This window comes from Athene noctua, chromosome 6 (genome assembly GCF_965140245.1).
Source record: "Athene noctua chromosome 6, bAthNoc1.hap1.1, whole genome shotgun sequence".
NCBI lineage: Eukaryota > Metazoa > Chordata > Aves > Strigiformes > Strigidae > Athene > Athene noctua.
In genome coordinates this window covers 1260714-1281567 of record NC_134042.1, presented here as the reverse complement: position 1 = coordinate 1281567, position 20854 = coordinate 1260714, and the positions used below count along the sequence as shown (strand labels likewise).

At 63.5% G+C, this 20854-nt stretch overlaps 1 protein-coding gene and 1 pseudogene across 2 annotated transcripts; both read right to left on the bottom strand.

Moving 5' to 3' along the window:
• Positions 1-199: 199 nt before the first annotated feature.
• On the bottom strand, positions 200-12513 carry LOC141961932 (kinesin-like protein KIF18B). 2 transcript variants are annotated; one of them, XM_074909318.1, is made up of 16 exons: positions 12378-12513; positions 11415-11815; positions 8527-8684; positions 7944-8048; positions 7560-7670; positions 5899-6096; positions 5535-5711; positions 5070-5144; positions 4842-4951; positions 4427-4535; positions 4073-4188; positions 3111-3325; positions 2005-2344; positions 1157-1252; positions 781-971; positions 200-540 (listed from the first exon to the last, which is right to left on the bottom strand). In XM_074909318.1, exons 2-16 carry the CDS (start codon positions 11728-11730, stop codon positions 425-427), a joined length of 2433 nt encoding a protein of 810 aa, XP_074765419.1. In that variant the 5' UTR covers positions 11731-11815; positions 12378-12513; the 3' UTR covers positions 200-424. The 2 variants fall into 2 exon arrangements, with proteins under 2 accessions (XP_074765419.1, XP_074765420.1); XM_074909319.1 differs by lacking the exons at positions 11415-11815; positions 12378-12513 and adding an exon at positions 9105-9779.
• Positions 12514-14274: 1761 nt separating this feature from the next.
• LOC141961933 (C1q-related factor-like) lies at positions 14275-20550 on the bottom strand (annotated as a pseudogene).
• Positions 20551-20854: the final 304 nt, after the last annotated feature.

The following is a 20854-nucleotide window of genomic DNA, read 5'->3' as shown; positions in this document are numbered from 1 at the left end:
CACAGCAGAGGGGGCAGAAGGCACCCACGGGGTCCCGGGGATGATGGGAGATGGGGGAAGCCCCGACAGAGCCCACCCCCACGAGCAAGGGCCTTTTCCAGGCCCGCTCAGACGGGAGCTGCTTCCCCATCCCAGCTCCCTGGGCGAGGGGGAGGCGAGAAGAAACAGCCGCACGTCTCCCCTCTCCCCTCTGGTTGGAAACGAAAAAGGTTTATTAAAAATACATGTTATTTCTTAGTATGATACGACAGGGGACGTAACTGGGACGGTGAACAGGAGGGGGCTGGGGGTGACTGCAGGGGTACAAGAAGGGCTGCAGGAATTGTTGTGTGGCTGCAGGAAGGGTGGGACAGGGCTACGAGAGAAAGGAAGAAGTTTGGCACCTGGGTTGGGACACTGCCGGGGATCCTGGGTGCAGGAGCCATCAGCATAAGAGCTTCATTGGCTGGGGGGTGGGAGCAGGGGGGGCACTGCCCAGGGCCACGAGCTCTTTGGTGGTCCTTCTGCTGCCCTTCCAGGAGAGAGGGCCCGCAGGATGCTCTGAGGATGGAAAGAGGAGGGAAGTGCATTAGGCAGCTGCTGGGTAAAAGCAGCAAACCCAGGTCCCGTCCCCCCCGGCCCCGACAGAGATCCAGGTGCTGCCAGCCCCCTCCTCCTTTCTGCCCCTCCCCAAGCACCCACCAGCCTTCCCCGAGGCTCTGGCTACAGCCAGGAAGCAGCAAACCCCAAAGAGCATCTTCCACCAGCAGCAAACCTCCCAGTTCGAGGTATTTTCCTCACCTGACCCGGAAGGGGGCTGGTCCAGCGCCCGCTTGGTGCCTGCCCTGCCGCAGGGAACGCTCTTGCAGCCCGTGGTGCTGCGGGCAGAGGGTTTCCCCAGGCGCCTGCCCGGGAGCGGAGGGGCGCGGGAGGGCTGCGCAGATCTCGGGGTGCTGCAGCTCTGGAGCCCACCCAGGGTGGGGGGAGCAGCGCTGTGGAGAGAAAGGGGCCGTTTTAAACCCGCGAGGCTCAGGGCGGAGCCCCCCCGCGTCCCCACGTGTCACAGGTGAGGTGGGGCCGACGCAGGCAGGGACGGGGGCTCGAGCCCCAGGCAGCTGCCAGCCCTTGCTGCCTGCGCGGGGCGCTCTGGGGCACGGGGGGCCGGCGGCTGCCTCACCTCTCCACTCGCCTCCGCTTCTGCGCAGGGGCTTTGGAGACCACGGAGGGCCTGGGGATGGAGGAACCCTTCACGGCAGACACCGGGGCACAGGCTCTGCGGCCAAGGAGAAGGGAGTTAGTGCCCGCTCTCGTGAGGCTGCGAGGCAGCCAGGCCAACACCATCCGCCCGCAGGGAACAGGAGTCACAGGAAACCTGCCCGGTTTTGTAGGGGAAAACCGTTCCAAGAGGGGTAAATCCTCAGGAGAGCGGCACAGGAGGCGTCAGCCGCCTGGCTACTGCTGCTCCCTGAGGTGCTCGGGCTGTTCCCCTGGACCTCAGTGTCCCCAGTTCCCTCGGTAGGAACCATTTCCTAGAGCTGCAGGAGGAGACGGGGAGACCTCGGGGTGTCCTGCGTTACCAAGGCCATGCCCATCTCTGCCTTTGGATGCTCTCACAGATTCACAGAGCTTTGGAAAATCCAGAGCCCCTTTGAAGCACCGGCAATAAAAAAACCCCAAACTACCAACTAAACAATAAAACGCAAAACCCCAGAGTGTGCAGTCCCAACCCTCGCTCCAACCTCTCTGGGAGCAGAGGTGAGGCCCCACCTGCTTCCCAGCCAGCACGCGGGGCTCCAGAAGGGCCCCAAAGGGAGAAATAGATTTCCTTGGAATGTTTTTTATATCTTTGACAGCGATTCACACACGAGCTCGGACCGCTGGCTGCCTGTCTGCAGGCTGAGTGTTTTCTGCCCAGTCTCCCCCCTTAGCAGAGCTGCAGCGATCCACGGAGGATTCACCCAGACAGCAAGATCGTGGAGGGGGGAGCCCCAAAACCACAGTTAACCCCCCCAGGCCAGCACTTACTGGGGCACGACGGGGCCGTCCTGCTTGTTTAGGTGGCTCTGGACGCTCTCCCAGATGGAGAATTCTGGCAGGCTGGAGGCAGCTGCCTCGGCCACGCTGGGTGAACCACTGCTGTTGGAGACCTCAAAAGTCTCGTTCAGGTTGTGAACGGGCACAGCAGGCAGCGTGCGGCGGTTTTGGGCAGCCGATGACACCGGGGACATGTGACTTGTTGTAGTCCCCCTCTTCTTAATCGGGCCAGGAGCCACCGACGTGGGGCTGCAGGGGGCAGCGAGGTCCTGCAAGCGCTGCACGGTGCCACTCATCCCGGGGGTGCTGGGCACGGCGACAGACACCTGGGCTGAAGGAGCAGAGAAGAAACAGAGTCACCTCCTTGTCTGCAGTTCCCAGGCACCCGCAAAGCCCGGGGCATCCCCCTCACAGCCCCCCGTCACAGCTCGGCGGAGGTCAGCCCAGCGAGCCCTACAGCAGCCGTTTGCCAGCGGGTGTTTCCATCCAACCACCTTAAACCGAGAGGAAAAGAGCCAGCACAACTAATCCTAAAGGCATCAGGCTGGGCCCAAAGCAAGTGCCCTGCGGCAACGCCCGGTCTGTGCCCGGAACACAGGGTCTGCAGCGCCCACGGCTTCGCTATGGGCATCGTGCATCGGCCCTGAGGATGAGGAGGGAGAGCTCAGCCCTGGTCAGATGCAGGCTGCCGGCTGGGAGGCTACAGCCAGGCTGGCTGGGACAAATGTTCCATGGAGGAGTAAACAAGAGGAGGACAAATGAGGATCAGAACTGCTGTTTTGGTCTCCAGGAGCAGAAATATCCCTCACGTTTATGCTGACTCGCACACACATGCTGAGCTCCCCGGAGACAAGGGCTGCTCCTGGCTCCGGCCGTGCCCCGGGCTCCCGGCGGTGCTGGCCAGCCCCAGTCGCTCTACAAAGCGAGGCTGCAGCCGCTCTGGGCAGAACCCGCTGGGTGCCACGTCAGGAGGAGTCAGGAGAAACTCATCTCCCTGCCCTGTGCCCACAGCTGGGAGCTGCCCCCCCGCCACCGGCTCCTCCAGCGCACACCGAGACAAAAGAGAGGGGGCAGCACCGACGGCCCCAGCTTCTCACCCTCACAGCCCTGCTGCATCCTCTGGGCAGGGCTGGCCCCGCCGATCTCTGCGGCTCCCTTTGCAGACGTGGCTTGCTCCCCGCTTACACCAGCCTCCTGACTGACCAGGCGCTCCAGGTCCTCAAATTCGGAGACCATGGCAGGAGTGAGGAGGGCGGCAGCCTTCAGGAGGGCGTATTGCTTTCGGGCAACGTTCAGGACGGCAGCCAGGAGCCTGGGACAGAGAGAGACAGACCCAAGAACCAGTTAGCAGGCGAGCGTGAGCCAGCGTCACCAGTAACGGAGGCCCAGCAGCACCAGCATCACCTCTGAGACACCTCCTTGGGCGGGGCAGAGCCTGTTAGCAGAGTTTTGGGGCAAGAGAGGCAAACTGAAGTCGAGAGATACCCAAGTTGTAAATCTCTTCCTGGACAACCCGAGCTGTGAGTTGTGTGTTTACCTGTTAGTTACAGGGACAAAACGGCACCTGCAGGCTCTGCCGGGCTTCAGACACTTGTCAGCTCCGGCAGAGGCAGACAGATCCAGGCACACGTCAAGGCCAGCCTCCCTCAAGAGGCCTTTCCAAAGAGGTTCATTCTGCCAAGATGCTTGGGGCAGAGACATCAGCAGATGGTGCCACGGGAGCCCTGCCAGGGCAGGGCCCGGGGGAGCAGCGGCAAGAGGAAAGACTTCGCAGAGGTAATTTCAGGACTAACAACGCGCACTTAAGGCTCACACGGTGGCTGTGCCTGGAAACCTTCACTGCTGCATTTCCAGGAGAGACTATCCCATGGGATTAGATCTCCAGGAGCCAAATCCCTTATTTTACAGGGCCGGCTGTCATCTGCAGACAAAGACCTGGTCCCACGTCCTTCTGGACAGCCCTTAGGATGGCTACAGGATGCAACAGGAGGGTGGGCAGCCCATCCTCCGCAGGCAAACATGAGGAAGCAACATGTGGGAACGACACGAGGACACTCACGTCTCTGCCCGGCTGCCAGACAACCCCTGCAGAAGGCACCTTGGTGTCTTCCCTTCCAGCTGGACGTCTGCCTGGTGGGCTGCTCTGGGGCTGCTGGGAGGCCTTTCCTCTGGAGCCTGGAGCAATCACCCAAAAGCGCAGCATTAGCCCATCTCCGAGCTGAGTTTGTTCCCCAAATTCCCCGTTAGCTGGGAAGTTAAGGGGTTTTGCCAGCAGTCCACAGCCCCCCACACGCTGAGCCAGGAGCCCGTGGACCGGGTGAGTTCCTGCCCTCTCCCAGCGTGCCCAGGGTACCCCACGAGGGTATGTGAGCCCCCCACCAGGCCCCACTCATCACAGCACCCCTTCTCTCACCTCCTCCTCCAGCTCCATTGGCATCCCAACAGACTGTCCAGCTCCCAGCTCCTGCTGCTCTCCATCACTCCTCTGAGCCACGCTGGTCTGTGGGACAGCTTCCTCCAACCTGCAGAAGGCAGAGAAGCAGCCACTGAGCCAGAGAAGATCCTCTGGGGAAGCTGTCACTTTGCCCAAGAAGTTTTGGGATGGATCAAGGAGAAGAGGATTAGGCCTTTGCAGCCCAGCTTTGTGCACTGTGCTCTGCCACGCTCATAACTGCCCCCGAGCCCAGTCGAGGTGACGTGCACACCAGTAAAGAAGCTCCTCTGCTTTCTAATGGACACCTGGGCTCTGACCAGCACTAAAACCCCACAGGCTCGGGGCACACCAGGAGGTCCCACCAAGCTCTGTCCCTGCTCCCCACCAGCCTCACCTGGGCAGCCCCTCTGGGAAGCCGGAGGGAGCCAGCGGCGCCAGAGCCTGGTTCTGTGACTCCCGGGCAGCGTCCTCATAGACCCGGAGCTTCGCCCGCAGATCTGCCACCTGCGAGGAAGGATCAGCTCTTGCTCAGATGGTTTCACGAGCCCAGGAGCTCAGAGCTCCACGTCCCCAGCAAACCACAGCTAAAGCGAGAGCCCTCCCCTCCCCGCCAGCATCTCACCTCCGCTCTCAGCCGCTCGCAGGTGACGGCGTATTTACTAACGTGGCCGTCAGAGCTGGTCACGTTGCTCTTCAGCTGCAGAGACAGGGCCAAGGCAGAGGTTAAAGCAGCACTGGGGCTGCACGTACCTCTCTCCCACTGCTGGAGCTGCTCAGCCTCCTCCAGGCTCCCCAGGGAGCCCCAGGGTGGCTGCAGTGGACAGGAGCTGCGCTCAGGGACCTGCTGCCGCAGTCACAAGCCTTTCTGGGTGCTGGGCTGAGGAGCTTTACACGAAGACAGGGCACACACTGTCTGCAGCTTCATCCGCTGCTGTCTGCCCAGAGCGGCACCCCCAGGGCTGGAAAACTCAAGCTGGATAAGGGAGGCACCCACTAACCTCCCCCACCACAAACCAGGCTCCTTCCCAGCCATCCCCAGCCGCTCCCAAACACAGAGCAGATCACCGCCGCAACGCCAGATCCTCACCGACACCTTGATCTCCTTGGCCCGGCCGGCGTACTTGAGGGTGTTGTAGGTGTCCTCGTAGGCCAGGACGGAGGGACTCACGGCGGCGATCATGATGGTGCGGCAGTGGCCGCCGATGGAGTCCTTCAGCAGGCGTGTGAGCTTGCTGTCCCGGTACGGGATGTGGCTTTTCCTGCTCTGTACCAAGAGATCAAGGCTCTGCTCAGCTCCAAATCTGTGCCGCAAGGGCGCGGCCACCCTCATCCCACGGCACCTCTCGGAGCCCAGCCCAGGCTGCCACCCTCACCGCGCGGGCAGAACCATCCCCGGAGGACACCGCGCTCACCCGCCCACCCCGGCGGGGCCACGCGAGGAGCAGCGTTACCTTTGCCTCAGCCAAGGCGTTGATGACGTTGATGAGGGCCAGCAGCGAGCGGTTGATGTTGGCGCCCTCCCGGAGCCGCTCTCCCTTGGTGTTGGCGACCGAAGCTCGCTCCGAGCCTGCCAGGTCGATCAGGCTCATCTTGGCCACTCGCAGGTCGCCAGCGAGGCCGCCAGTGCAGTCCTGCTGCTTCACGTAGATCTGCGAGGACAGAGGTGGGTGAGGCTGCAGCTCCACCAGGCTCGTGGGGCTGCTGGTTGGAGCCAGCATCACCGGTTTCAATGTTTGTGAAACGATGGCGGAGCGGATCACGCAGGCGTGAGATCGAGCGGCAGGAAAGGAGGGGCCCGGCATGCTGAGAAGACAAGCAAAAACTCGGCGATGACTTGAGCAGCAAAGCCACGGAAGGGATCTCGCAAGACGGGACAGAGCTGCGGAAAATAATCAGCGTCTCCTGCACTTGGTGAGCGAGTGGGGTACAGCTGGTCGCGTCCCCAAAGGGCAACACCCCAACCCAAAGCCCTGGCATCATCCAGGATGTGCTCATGCACGGTGGCAGCCCCAGCCCTGACTCCGACTGTGGGTTTTTCCAGAAATCTCAGATGCCAGTGGGGGCTGCAAGCCCCCAGACACAGCCTCGCAGTGCCCCAGGGAGGCATCCAAGCAGGGCTGGCGGTGCCCAGCCCAGTTCCCAGCTGGTGCAGGCGAGGAGGGACACAGCCACTGAGAGTCACCCACAGCACTGCTCCGTAACTTCCCCTTCAGCATCTCTCAAGATCTCCCAGGAGGAGCAAACACTTCCCCCACCGCCCTGGAACCCCCTCAGCCCCCCAGGAGCGGCTCCTGCATGGCCTGGAGGTGCCACAGAGATAGATGCTGGAGGCTGGTAACCGATCCTGCATCCTCACCAGACTGTGGTTTGCCTGCCGGGCAGGGCAGAGTTCCAGCACAGCTCATGGATTCACGGCAGGCGGGAATCCAGCACCCAGTGACAAGCCCGGCTGGGAAAGCATCCAGACACCTGGACTTCCCCCTGCAAGCAGCAACGGGCAAGGCACCAGGTTCAGAATGAAATTGCAGTCAGAGCCCTCTGTCTCCCCACGCAGCCGTGACGGCCCTGCTAATTCGGGGAAGGGCCTGGCTGGAATTGAAATCAACTGGCAGGTTTGTGTAGGAGAGCACCGAGAAACCGGGGAGCAAATTCACAGAGCCCCGGGGGAGCGGAATTCCCGGCTCAGAGCCGGGGGAGACACGACGGAGCACACTGCCTGCCTGCGGCACCTGGGGGGAGGCACAAGCAGGAGCCAGCGATACGCGGCCCCTTTGCTCTGAGGAAGGTTTTAGGTGCAGCTCCCACACGCTGAGTTGACAAGAGACAAAAGCACAAAGGGAAATTTCAGCCCTTGGGACCCCTAACACCAAGCTGGGAGTCTGGGGCTGTCTGGGAGACGTGGCCACCAGCGTGACCAGTGTGTGCTGTCCTGCTGCAGCGCTGGCTACTGGCCTGCCCAGACCCACACCTCTCTTCTCAGGGCCAGGACCCACCGATTTTTCCTGTGGCACAGCAGGAGCAGGGGCAGGAACCCCGGGTCCTGGCACAGGCTGGCTCCCTCGCCCCCTTCTCAGCACAAATCCCGAGCGACACTGCAACCCCCAGCCCTCACCTGGAAGATGGCGTGCGAGCGGGAGGAGGTGCTGTTGGCGTCGGTGGGATGCTGCGTCCGGTTCCTGTTGCCGTTGGCCAACATCTCCAGCAGCTGCTCTGCCGACGCGGGCTGGGAGAGAACGGGCAGAGGGCGGGCGTCAGCGCAGCCCGTACGCAAGCACCGAGACAACCCAGCACCCAGCAGCCACGGCGGCGTAGGCTGAGGCATCCTGCAGCTCCGCGGGGCTCCTCTCAGCTCAGGGTGGCGTTTGCTGTCCGCCAGGAGCCGCGCAGATGGCACCCCCGCGCCCTCACACCCCCCACGGCCCCGGGACACGCATCCGCTGTCAGAACTGGTGCAGGCGCAGCGGTGCCCAGACCTTGTGCCCATTTCTCTACCCACCTGGTGGAAGGAGAGACCCTGAACCACGACTCCTTTCTCAGGATCCTCCCGGATGGCCAGAGGGCCCTTGGGCTCCAGCAGGTCATGAATCTGTTCGTTGTACACCTGGAGCAGGGAACGCCACGGAAGGCTGAGGTTTGGTTACCCAACGGGGAGCAGGGAGAGGAACTTTGTGCCCCAGTGTCACGCACAACCTGGTGTCCCCCCGATGCCACCTCTGGGGCCTCGTTACACCAAGAGCAGCTGAGGGGGCTCTCAATGCAGAGGAGAGCTTGGGAGGGCTTCACTGGCAAGTCACCACGCCACCACTCCTCCAAAGCCAGGAAGCCCTCGTTGCTCGGGGACCACGGCAAGGAGCAGAAAATGCCCCAGGCTCCAGGTGGGAGAAACCAGCAGCACCAGTTCTCCAAACTGGGTGGGTGAGCCTGCTTCCAGCCAAGCTCTAAGGCTGCCCTGGGGACACCGGGCACAGCTGTCAGTGCAGCGGGTACCCTGAGTGTGGCACTGCAGGGTCTGGATCAACCCCAGGTCCTAGTCACGGTGACCCGGAGGCAGGAGGGGACCCGGCTCGGACGCGGCGTACCTCCTGGTAGGAGACGAGCACCTCACAGCTCTTCTCCTCTTGCCTGGCCTCGATCCTCTTGTACAGCTCCACCATGGTGAGGTACATGATGCCAGGGCTTTCCTCCGAGCCCAGCATGGTGTAGGTTTTCCCTGCTCCTGTCGCACCGTAGGCAAACACTGGGAAGAGAAAGGGTGGAGGGTTGCAACGATCGTTAATTAACAGGAGCGGCGGAAAGTGCACTCCTTGCCGGAGAGGAGAGCTTCCCGCAGCAACCCCTGCGGCGGGGGCTGCTCACAGCCTTTGCAGAGACAAGCCAAAGCCAATTCCCCTCCACGTTTGCCACTCGACCCCTCAGTGCAGTTTTTTTTCTCACTGCAGCCTCTCTCATTTAGCAGAGACAGAACGAGTCCCCAAACCATCACGTGCTTGGATGCTCCAGTCACCCCTGAACCTTCTTTTTAACAAGCCGAGCAGCCCCATTCCCCCACCTCTCCCCAGAAGGCGTTTCTTCTTCCAGACCTGGTAATTCATCTCACCCCCCCACCCCCCCTTTCAACACTCTTTGAAGCGTCACCATCAGAGCAGGACACACTAACCCAGAGAGCCTCAGCCCGTCCCCCCAATAGCAGCACTCGGGGCTTGGCAACTCTCGTTTGAGGATCCTGGAGTTATTTTATGCAGATAGAGACACGAGACGTGCCTGCCAGGTGGGCACAGTGACAGAGGCAGCCTTCAGCAGCTCGCAGAGCATGCCGGAGAGCCAGGAATAGCATCCTCCGGTCCCAGTGCCCGGCCCGGCACATGATTAGACAGGAGAGCAGCCTCTCCCGCACGGTGCTGCCTCACACAAGTGATGTGCTCGTTAAGCCGCTCGTCTGCTGACAGCCTGCCAACAGCACGGGGGGCTGCGGCGGCAGGCGAGGAGCTTTCAGACCCAGCAAGGAGCTTTCAGACCTGGCTTTACAGAGCTGCCAGCCTGCGGCATGCTCACAAGGGGCACGGCAAACCCCAAAGCACCCCAAGATGTGTCTGCTTCACCCCAGATCCCGCTCCCAAACCCAGCATCCTCCCAAAGCTCTGCCCCTCACCGCGATTCGGGCTGCGAAGGGATGGCAAAAGCAAGGGGCTCTTTGCGCCACAGATCCACCTGATTTCTCGCCATCCTTCCCACCCTAGCAGAGCGGAGAGCATGTCATCCTTGTCCCTCAGAATGCCTGGAAAGCACCTGCCCAGCCTCATTTCTGCCCCAACGCCCACCTCCATCCCCTCCAGCACCGCTGTGGCCCCCAGCATCACAGAACCACAGCACACCCAGGCTGTGAGGAACCTGGAGAGATCATCTGGTCTGAGCTTTTGTGGGAAGGGGAGCCCAGATGAGATCATCGTGCACCCTGTCCAATGGCATCTTGAACACCCCCAGCCCTTGGGACTCCACTATGCCCCTGGGGAGGCTGTGCCAGTGAATGTCCTCACTGTAAAAAATGTCTTCTACTGAGATGAAACCTCTCCTGGTTCAACATGTCCCTGCTGCCCCTTGTCTTCAACTTGTGACCAGAGAGCCCCCATCCTCTCCAAAGCTGCCCTTTAAGTCCTCAAAAACTGATGAGGTTCGCCCCGGACTCTTCTCCTCTCCAGGGAGAAGAGACCCATCTCCTTCAGTCTCCCCTCTCTGTCCAGCCCTTGGCTCATCTCTGGAGCCCTCCTTTGGAAATCCTCAACTCTACCTGCATCCAGTCTACCTACATCTCTGTCTGAGCTAGAAATGTCCCTGCAGATGCAGCCCCAGACCCAACTTGGGAGACTTTGCACTCCTCTGTCTTCATCCTCCCACTGTTCCTGCTTTTCCAGCCCAGCCAGGTCCCTCCTCACCATTTCCTCCCCACAAATCCTTTTCCCCCTGGAGCCCTGCATCCAGTTCTGGGGTCCCCAGCACAGGACAGACATGGACCTGTGGGAGCGGGGCCAGAGGCCACGGGAACGGTCTGAGGGCTGGGACAGCGCTGCTGCGGGGAGAGGCTGAGAGCTGGGGGTGCTCAGCCTGGAGAGGAGGAGGCTCGGGGAGACCTTACTGAGGCCTCTCAATGTATAGAAAGAGGCTTGTAGGAAAGTCGGAGAAAGACTTTTTACCAGGGCCTGCAGTGACAGGACAAGGGGCAACGGCTTTTAAGTGACAGAGGGCAGGTTTAGACTGGACGTAAGGCAGGAATTCTTCCCTGTGAGGGGGGTGAGGCCCTGGCACAGGTTGCCCTGAGAAGCTGTGGCTGCCCCCCCCCGGCAGGGTTCAAGGCCAGGTTGGACGGGGCTTTGGGCAACCAGATTTAGTGACACATGTCCCTGCCCATCGCAGGAGGGTTGGACTGGATTATCTTTCAAGGTTCCTTCCAACCCAAACCATCCTGTGACTCCGGAAGTTGCTCTTATTCAGGTTTTGCTTCTCCTCATTGCTCCCCAGGGGGAGATTCGACATTTCCATGTCAGGATCGTCCCTGTCCCGATCACACTCACAGTCACACCAGCTTGGTGCCAGCACCAAGTTTCAGGCTGCATGTTTGCGTGTTGCTGTTGTGTACCCTCATATCCCCAGCTGCTTAGGGCTTCCACAATAAATGAACAGCTCCACTGAGTCCACCCTGCCTGGGAGCAGATGGGACAGGAGCTCCTGCAAGGATTTTAGAAGTTTTTCTTTGCAGAAGGGGCTGTTGGGCGTTGGAATGGGCTGCCCAGGGCAGGGGGGGAGTCCCTATCCCTAGAGGGGTTGAAGAGTCGGGCTGAGCCAGCACTGAGGGATCTGGTGGAGTCGGGAATGGTCAGTGTGAAGTTTGTGGTTGGACAGGAGGAGCTTCAAGATCTTTATTATCCTGGATTATTCTGGGTTTCTGATCAAAGGAGGACCCTCCGGGTCTTACCGGAGCAGTTGTAGCCATTGAGGACGCTGTCCAACAACGCGTGGGTGGTGTGCTGGAACACCTCCTCCTGCGTGGCCCCCTCCCCAAAAACTCGGTCAAAGACAAACTTCAGGTCCTTGCTGTGGTGCTTGGGCCCGTGAGTGGGCAGCACACTGCTGGGGGGGCCACTGTGCTCTTCAGGGTTGAAGACGAGGATGTGCTGGTCAACGACATGCAGGACGGGGCGTGCGGCCCGCTCTCGCTCACAGGAAGCGCGGGGCCGCACACGCACCACAACAGCCACAGAGCCCTCCTGGGGCGGGGGCCCCAGCATCATGGTGACAGGGGGGTGCTGCGATGGGGGCGCGGCACTGCCTGGAGAACAACGGCACCGGGCTCCAACGTCCCAAGGGCCTCACGCACTGTGGGGGGGGGTGGGGGGGAATGGGTCAGCTGAGGCTGAGGGGGTGGAGGGGAGCCCACAGCTGGGCAAGGCCTCGCACCCCCTCCCTGTCCTGACCCCCGCTGGTGCCCCCAGAGCTGCCGTTAACACCCGCCCACGGCCCGACCCCTTCAGCCCCGTCCCCCCCGGCCTACACCCCCCTCTGGTCCCTGCAGCCCCTCTCACGGCCCCACACCCCCTTCAGGCCCCCACAACCCCCTCCCACAGGCCTGCCCGCCCCCTCCAGGGACGCCGTCCCACCCCCTCCCCTTCGGGCCTCTGTAGCCCGCCCCCCCCTCCACGCTGCCACCTTCGAGCCCCCCCAGCCTCCCTCGGGCCCCTCGTTCTGCCCACCCAAGGCCCTTCCTAAGGCCCCCGGCCCCCCACACCGCCTCCCCCGGCCCCGCAGGCACTCCCAGCCCTCCCCACCCCTCCGAGCCCCGGCCCGCCCACCCCAGGGCCCCAGACCCGCCCCCAGGGCCCCAGACCTGCCCCCCGCGCTCCCGCTCCTCGCCCCCCGCGCACCCAACGCCTCAACGGACCCTCCCGCCGCTCCGCTGCCAACGGCCGCGCAGGCCCCGCCCTCGCTCCTCATTGGCCGCTCTTCACGCCCTCGCTCCTCATTGGCCGATCTTCCCGCCCTCGCTCCTCATTGGCCGCTCTTCCCGCCTCGCCCTCCCATTGGCTGTCCGCCCGGCGCGCTGCACCATGGGAGCGGTAGTCCCGCGGCCCCGACCTGGCCGCCATCTTTCCCCCTTCCCCGTCGCCGTCCCGGCCGTGGCGGCCCCCTGCGGCCGGGAGAACCGGCGGCCCGAGCGCTGTCCAGCGGAGAGAGCCCAGCCAAGGGCCCGGCAGGGCTGAGGGGCGCGGGGTCGCCGCCTGCTGCCTGCCACAGCGAGCCGCAGCGGCAGCCTTCTCCTCCCAGCTCCGAGCTGACAGCCCCGGCCCTGAGCAGCTCCCGCTGCCCGGCCGCTGCTGCTCCCGGGGAATTGGTGCTGAGAAACGAGCCCCGGTACCGCCGGGGGACACCCACCCACCCGTGCACCCTGTCCCCAGGGCCACCCAGGGGGCCCCAGCGGCTCCTGTCCTCTGACCCCACCGCAGGGGCTCATCGAATTGGGCGGCGTCCTGCTGATACAAGGAAATGATCCCGTGCTTTGAAACTGATTTACTTATAACAGCTTAGAGCAACTTAAAATAATTTCTGAATATTGCTTAAGAATCCTGCTTGCCCTGACTGTTCTGTTGAAGCTTACCAAGGGCTACTGTGTGCATCTAAACAAAGCATTTTCTGTGGAAACTTACCAAGAACTACTATGTTTGGCAAAAATAGGAGCCATGTCCTTGGAAAGCAGATGGGTTCTGACAAGTTGAGTCTTTGTAGTGGGTAGACAGCCACGTATCGGCAGTAGAAACTGATCTACTGGTGCTTTTAGGTAAGATAGAGTTGGTAAACCAGCTGAAAACCACTCTTGTTGTTCAAGATATTGCCTGAGAGAATCTGCATATGCTCCAAGGAAAAGTACAAGGTGAGGAGGACTGTGAGCCTTCCTCCAACAGACCCCAGAGACACCCACCAGGAGGCAATGGGCAGAGAACATCAACTGCTGACACCAGCATCTAGAGCCAACCCAGCCTCACTCATGCACATGGATATTTGTATTGTGTAATCCAATGAATATGGATATCCACACTTGGTAAGTTTTTGGTAAAATGTGCTGTGGGGGTGCAAGCTTTGCAGAGAAATCCCCTTGCACCCCGGCCGGAGTAAACATACAAACATACCTGCTGTGTAACTCTACTCCAGTTGTAGAGTCTGTTTCTATGAATCGCTGCCTGCACCGAAGCAGCGGTGACAGGTGACCGTGTCAGAGGGTCCTCATGGCTCTGCAGGGCTGGACCACGTCCTCCCCCCTGCAGTGAGGACGCATGTACCTGAGGGGACACCCCTCATGGGGCCACCTGGGCTCTGGGTCAGGGACATGGTGGCGGTGGCACCCCCACTGTCTGCACTGGAGGTGGCAGAGAAGACGCCAGCGCTTGGGGACAGGGGAGCCTCTCCCGGCACCCCCGGCCGGGCCAGTTCAGGAAGCCAAGCGGGGTCGACTGGGGGGGTGGCAGGTGGACCCTGTCCCTGGGCTGGGGGATGTTGGCTCTGCCCCACGCGGGGACACAGACAGCAGACGGGGAGAGGTCACAGCTCTGCTTTACCATGGGGTAGCCCTGGGGTCAGGCAGCAAGGCATCTCCCCCCTGCCCCAGCGCAGCCCCCCAGCACGGGGCTGGACAGGGGGGGCACCCGTATAGACATCTGCGCGTCCTGTACATATATACACGCCAGCAGGGACCCCCGGCCCCGGCACTGCCCCGAGCGTGGGGGGGCAGCGAGGAGTGGGGCACCACGGGGCCAAGCGGGGAGCACAGCCAGGGGATGGGGGCGCAGTGGGGCAGCGCAGAGGGGTCCCCCAGCCTCTTGCTGGTCCCCAGCCCCCTGCGGGCCCCCAGCCTTGAATTAGCAGCTGTGGGGTGAGCTAATGGGAAAGGGGGGGTTTGAGGCACCGCACATGGCCTGGATCGCTGTGGGGGGATGCCGTGGGGCTGGACAGTAGCAAAGGGGAGGCTCTAGGGCTGGGCGGCAGTGGGGGGACGCTGTGGGGCTGGGCGGTCTTTGGGGGATACCGTGGGGCTGGAGGTCTATGGGGCGATGCCGTGGGGCCGGGGGGCCGTGGGGCGACGCAGAAGGTGCTGTACTTGTTGTTGTTGCCGCCGTGGGCTTTGCCCCCGTCCAGCTTGATGAAGACCTCGTCCCCCGCGTCCAGGTGCAGGATGACGCTGTTGCTGGCGTAGTCGTAGTTCTGGTCGGCGTCCTGCGCGATGGCGCTGGCCCGCACCTGCGCAGGGGACACCCGCGTTACCCGGCTCAGGGCACGGCTCTGCCCCGGGTCCCACGGGACACCCGGGGTCCCGGCTCAGCCGCAGCCAGGGAGAGCGCCCGCCAGCTCCGGGGCAGCGTGGGGTGCCCTGACCCCCCCCACGGGTGACGCACCCCGGATGGAGGGGGCTGCCCCCAGCACCGCCCGGAGCCTCTCCCTGACCGGGCAGGCTCCGAGCTGGGGCCCTGGCGCTGGGTTTGGGGCCACAGGCCCAGGCTCGGGTGTGGCACCACGACTCAGAGGCGGGGCCCCAGCTCTGGGTCTGCACGGGGGGGACCCCGGCACGGACACGGAACCACGGCTCCGGACTGGGGTGCAGCACCACAGCTCAGGCACGGGATCCCGTCTCCCGATGGGGATGTGGGACCCAGCTCAGACATGGAGCCGCGGTTTCAGATTCAGCCACGGGCCCACAGCTCAGACACGGGACCCTGTCTCAAGTTTGGATGTGAGACCACAGCTCTGACACGGGACCCCGACCCTGGGTTCGGATGCAGCACCACGGCTGAGACACGGGACCCCATCTCCGGGTTTGGATGTGGGACCCCGGCTCGGACACGGGACCCTGACCTAGTGCAGCTGCGGGACCGTGGCTCTGAGCTGGGACCCCGACTCTGGACTCGGACACAGGACCGTGGCTCAGATGTGGGACCCCGGCTCGGACACAGGACTGCGTCTCCAAGCCCAGCCCGGCCCCAACCAACCTGATTCTCCTGCACATCTTCCCATGAGCTCCCTGTGGGCCATGAGCGTGTAGCGAGGCTGAGCTCAAATCCCCCCAAAACAAGCCTCGCTCTTCACCCTGATCCCAGCCTGCTGGGGGGCGGGATGCTCCCCCCGAGAAATATTTCCTCCGTGCCAGAGGACAAGGCCGGGAGGTGCCGGCAGAGCCGGAGGTGCCGTAACTGCCTGGCAAAGAAGTTCCGTGGCTGGAGCCTGCTGCCACTGCAGAATTATTTGGGTAATCAAATCTCCGCCGGCGCCTTGCCGGGAGATCGCGCAGCGCTGGGTGACAGCGACAAGCCGGCAGGTAAAATCCCAAATGAAATAAATGCAAAAGCGACTCGCTGGGGAGAAGATGCTCCTAATTACAACCGACAACAATGGGCTCTTAATTGGCTCACGCTGGGTGGGGAGGGTCCTCTCCTCATCTCCCCGAGCCGACAGGCAGCCTGCGATGGCGTGCTCAGACACTGTTAACTCTGGAACCTACCGATGTCCCAGCAGGTGGTCCCGTGCTCTCACCCACGCAGCCGTATCCCTCGTGCCATCACCAACACTATCACCCTGTTAATATTCACCCTGTGTATAACCCGCCACCACGAGGGTCCCCATCCCTGGGGGAGGACACCCGGTGAATCTCAGGGGGTCACAGTGTCCCAATCTCCGGGGGGTGTTGCCTCACAGAGGGTCATGCTGAGGAAGAGGAGGGAGGAAGAAGCAGGGGGGAGGGAGAACGAGGGGAAGCTTTTTGGTGCCGGGCTCTGCTGCCATCGTGTCCCTCCCCCTGCAGCCAGAGCCGCCCAGTGCCATCCATCTTCCCTCGTTAAGGAGCTGCCTCGTCACCACGTGCCCGCCAGCCCTTCGCGCTAACCAGGGAAGACAAATGGCAGCGCCAGGCTGGCCTGAGCCGCTCCCGGCACCACGGTGGCAGAGGAAGTGGGGGCTGCCACCAAGTCCCCCCCTCGGATGGTCTCATCCCCCTCGTGCTGCTCTGTGCCTCAGTTTCTCCGTGCCACAGCCTGGCGCAGCCCCGGGGGGTGGGAACCATGGGGGGGACATGGCCCCCAGCCCCCGCAGCTGGCTCTGCTGCAGCCGCTGTCACTGACCCCGGTGACACTGCTGGGGGGTGTCACCAGCCCTGGGGTCACTGGGATGGTCCCTGACGTGGCCGGCTGCGCCCCAGGGCCCTGGGCTGGCAGGGGGACGGGGGGCAGCGGGGCTGAGCTGCTCGCGGTGACGCTCGGTGCCTCGGGGACACCATGTGCCCCACGTGCCACGGCCACCGTGGCCCAGGACCCCAATGTGTGGCTGTGGGCGCTCCCCAGCACCCCCAAGTGTAGTGGCGGGCGCCCCCCAGCACCCCCAGACATATGCCGGGTGCCCTCCCAGCACCCCCAGGCGCAGCAGTGGGTGCCCCCCTTCGGACCCCTCTGGGCATGGCGGTGGGTGCCCCCCAGCACCCTTGGGGGCAGTAGCAGGTGGCCCCCTGGGCCCCCAGGCACAACACTGGGTGCCCCCAGAATCCCCCCCCAGCAAGGGGGTCCCCCCTGGGGACTGTCCCCAGGCCCCCAACCACAGGGACCCCCCCGGGGCTGTGCCCCTCCCCAGGCCTTTGGCTACACAAGGCAGCCGGGGCCACAGTCACCCCCACCACGGGGACCCCAGAACCGCCCCGTTCCGCCCCCGTCCGTCCGTCCGTCCAACCGTCCAGCACCCGCCCCCACCCCACTGCCCCACTCGCCTGTCTATGGGCTAATACAAATAAGAATAATTAATGCTAATTAACCACCAGGAGCAGCTCCCTCCCAGCGCCGGGGCTCCCCTGGCTCTCATTAACTCCAGCCCCGATGCAGGGTGAGGGGCTGTGCCCAGAACCAGCAGCGCCCAGAGGAAAGTGGGGGGGTCAGACGGACACCCCCGAGTTATAATTCCCTAGGAGGAGGCTGGCATCGACCCCTGTCTACCAGGAAACACCCCGGCAACCCCCGACCCCCCAGCTTTGCCAGGGATGGAGCATTTTTGGTAACAAATCCCTAATTAACCCAATTTTCTCATTTTTGGGGGTATTTTTGGGGTACCTTTTTGAAACTCTCCCGCTGGAGCCAGCCCGCTGAAACGCTCCCCTGCCTCCCGAGCCGCTTCTTTATAAATATTGGAGCGGCGATACCTCGTTAGTAATTAACAACCAGTTAATTAAGCTGCATCGCGCGCCCGACCAAGTGCAGTTCCTCTTGTCGAGGGGCTCCGTAGCTTCTGGAAATTCATCCAGGAGCGTCCGGGTGCATCAATCCCCCACCAGGCTGGGGGGGTCAGAGCTCAGTGGAGGGCAGGAGAAGGCAGGAAGGTTTGGGGGGGGTCCCCAAAAATACTTTTGTGGAGGAATAAGGGGTTGAAGTGTTTTTTTGGGGATGCTCAGTCCGGAGTTACACAGATGCTGCTTGGGAGAAAGAGCCAGGGGTGCCAAGCGTCGCCAGGACCCTCCAAAATTTGGGACTGGAGTGGGGGACACACAAAAAAAAAAAAAAAAATTAAACTGTTTGGATGGAGAAAAAAAGCTGAGCGGCTTCTGCCTCTGCTGCCCTCCCGGCTCAGGGGTTTTAAGAGCCGAGGGGTGAAGTGCTGTGGCCGTGACAGGACTCCCAATTCCCGCCCCCCCCCAGCTGTTTTTGGGGGTTGATAACGCAAGTTTGGGTTCATTTGGTGTCGTACATCCTCAGGATAAGGATGCACCACAGGGCTGGATGCCGGGAGAAGACGGGAAGTGGGAGCGGGGTGGGATGAATCCCGGTGAGGATGCCGGTTGTGGTGACACCCAAGGGAACTGAGCTCAGGTGACGTTTTGGGGGTCACGACCACGTCTTGGGCCTCAGGTCATGGCTGGGGGGACACAGTGTGAGAAAGGGGCAGCGCTATGGACATCACCCGAAAACAGCGGGGATGGAGGGTCTCGGGATTGGGAGGATTTTCAGATGGACGGGGTCTGGGGGGGATGCCGGAGTGGGGCGGGGGACAGGGACGGAGCCAGCCTCGGGGTGTCCCCCCATGGTGTCCCCTCGCAGCCCGGACGGGATGAGGACATGTCTCCTCACCCAGCGGCAGCAGGACTGGCTCTGGGCCGGGGGGGCTGCACCCCACAATTGGGGCAGAAGCTGCCCCCTCCAGGGACTGTCCCCCGTGGAGGAGCCTTGTCCCCGCCGGGGAGGGCAGGACACCCTGGGGACACTGTGGGGACACCCCAAGGCACCCCAGAGGCATGACAGGGCACGTCTGTGGGGCCAAGGAAAGGACCAAGGGGACCCTTGGGGACATGGCAGGGCAGCCTGGCTGTGGTGGCAGCGTGTGCCCCCAGTGCTGGGAGAGGGACGGGGTACCCGGGGGAGCATCTCTGGGCATGGGAGCAGGATGGGGCACCCCGGGGGTGCACCCGGAGCCCAAAACTGCTACTGGAGGAAGGATGGGGCACCCCTGGGGTGCATCTTTGGGGCTGGGAGTTGGATGGGGCACCCCAGGAACACACTCAGGGCCCATCATCGCTACTGGGAAAAACACAGAGCCTCTTGGGGGCAAATCTCCAGGGCTGGCAGAAGGATGGGCCATGCCGTGGATGCATCTCTGGAGCTGGGAGCAGGACAGGGCACCCTGGGGATGCACCCAGCGCCCATCACTGCCACTGGAGAAGGATGTGGCACCCTGGGGTGCATCTCCATGGCCAGGAGAAGGATATGGCGCCCTGGGGATGCACCCAGAGCTCATCATTGCCACTGGGAGAGGGACAGAGCATCCTGGGGTACATCTCTGGGGCCGGGAAAAGGATGGGGCACACCAGTGGAAGCTCCCAGAGCCCATCCTTGTCACTGAGAGAAGGATGGAGCACCCCAGGGATGCATCTATGGGGCCAGGAGAAGGACAGGGCACGCCGCAGGTGCATCTCTGCAGCTGGGAGAAGGACGTGGCACCCCAGAGATGCACCCGGAGCCCATCACTGCCACTGGAGAAGGATGTGGCACCCTGGGGTGCATCCCTGGGGCTGGGAAAAGGACGGGGCTCCCCGGGGGAAGCACCCAGAGCTCATCATCAGCACTGGGAGAAGGATGTGGCATACTGAGGGTTCACCTCTGGGGCCAGGAGAAGGATGGAGCACCCAGGGGGTGCATCCCTGGGGCTGGGAAAAGGACGGGGCACCCTGAGGAAGCACCCAGCGCCCTTCTCCGGTGCTGGGGGGGCAGTGACATCTCCCGTCCCCGCGGGGGGGCTGGTAGCTGGGATGGCCAGCCCTTACCTGGCCGTTCTTGCAGAGGTCGGCCCACATGCTGGTGCCGTCGCCGCCGCGCATGAGGACGTGCTAGGTGAAGAAGCAGGTGCCGGGGATGGCGCAGGTGAACTTGCCGGAGGCAGCGTCGTAGCTGTTGCCCAGGTTGGTGACCACGTCGTCGAACTTGAGGACCTCGTAGCCCTCGTGGGGGTTCTTGAGGCCGGCGTAGAATGCGACGCGCAGCACCGTGCTGTAGGTTGCCGCACTCACGGCACCCGTAGCCCCTGGTCCCGGTAATCCCGGTGGTCCTGGTCGTCCCACTTCACCCCGTGCCCCCACCGGTCCCGGTGGTCCCGGTTCTCCCGGTGGTCCCGGCGGCCCCGGTTTCCCCGGTCGCCCCGGCTTGCCCTGGGGACCCTGCACCAGGGTGGAAGGCGGCGGGAGGGGTCCGCGTTCGGCCGGTTGCGGAGCGGGTGCGGCGGCGGGGCCGTAGGGCTCGCAGACCATCCGGCATGTCCCCAGCATCTCGTAGCGTCCGTCGGTACCGGCGGAGCTCACCAGCACCGGGATGAGCACCACCAGCACCAGCACCATCACCACCCCCGCCGCGGCCGCCAGTAAAGTTTTGCGGCCCAGGCTGAGCCGCCGCCCGGCCGGGGCGCGTTGTCGGCCGGGGGCGGGAATGGTGGCGGTGGGGGGGAGCAGGGCGGCGGCGGCGCGGGGGGGCTCGGGGGTGGCGGCGGCGGTGGCCGCTCCGCTGCGCTCCGCTGGCTCCGGTGCGCCCCGCGCCCGCCCAGGCCACGCCCACTGTCACCGGGCCACGCCCCCTCCCGCCCCGACCGCGCCCTCCGACACGCCCCGTCCCGCCCCGGACACGCCCACGCCCCGCGCGGGGACACGCCCCCTCTGCCGCGCCCCCCGCCCCCCCGCAGCCACTCGCGCCCGCACCCGCCCGTGACCCGGGGTCTCCGTGGGGCCCCGGTCCCCCCGCCCCCGGCTGCCCCCCTGAACCCCCCCACCGCTGGGGACCCCTCCGTGGCCCCGTCCCGTCCCCCCCCCCGACCCGCGTGGGCCGTCCCCGCGCGGTCACCCCGAGCCACGCCCTGTCCCCA

Excerpts from the sequence above, each read along its gene's own strand:
- LOC141961932 (XM_074909318.1), bottom strand. The coding sequence starts at position 11,730 with ATGATGCTGGGGCCCCCGCCCCAGGAGGGCTCTGTGGCTGTTGTGGTG. Across the intron at positions 8,049-8,526 it reads TGCTCGTCTCCTACCAGGAG|GTGTACAACGAACAGATTCA; the intron begins GTACGCCGCGTC and ends TCCCTGCTCCAG. Across the intron at positions 7,671-7,943 it reads AGGGTCTCTCCTTCCACCAG|CCCGCGTCGGCAGAGCAGCT; the intron begins GTGGGTAGAGAA and ends GTTCTCTCCCAG.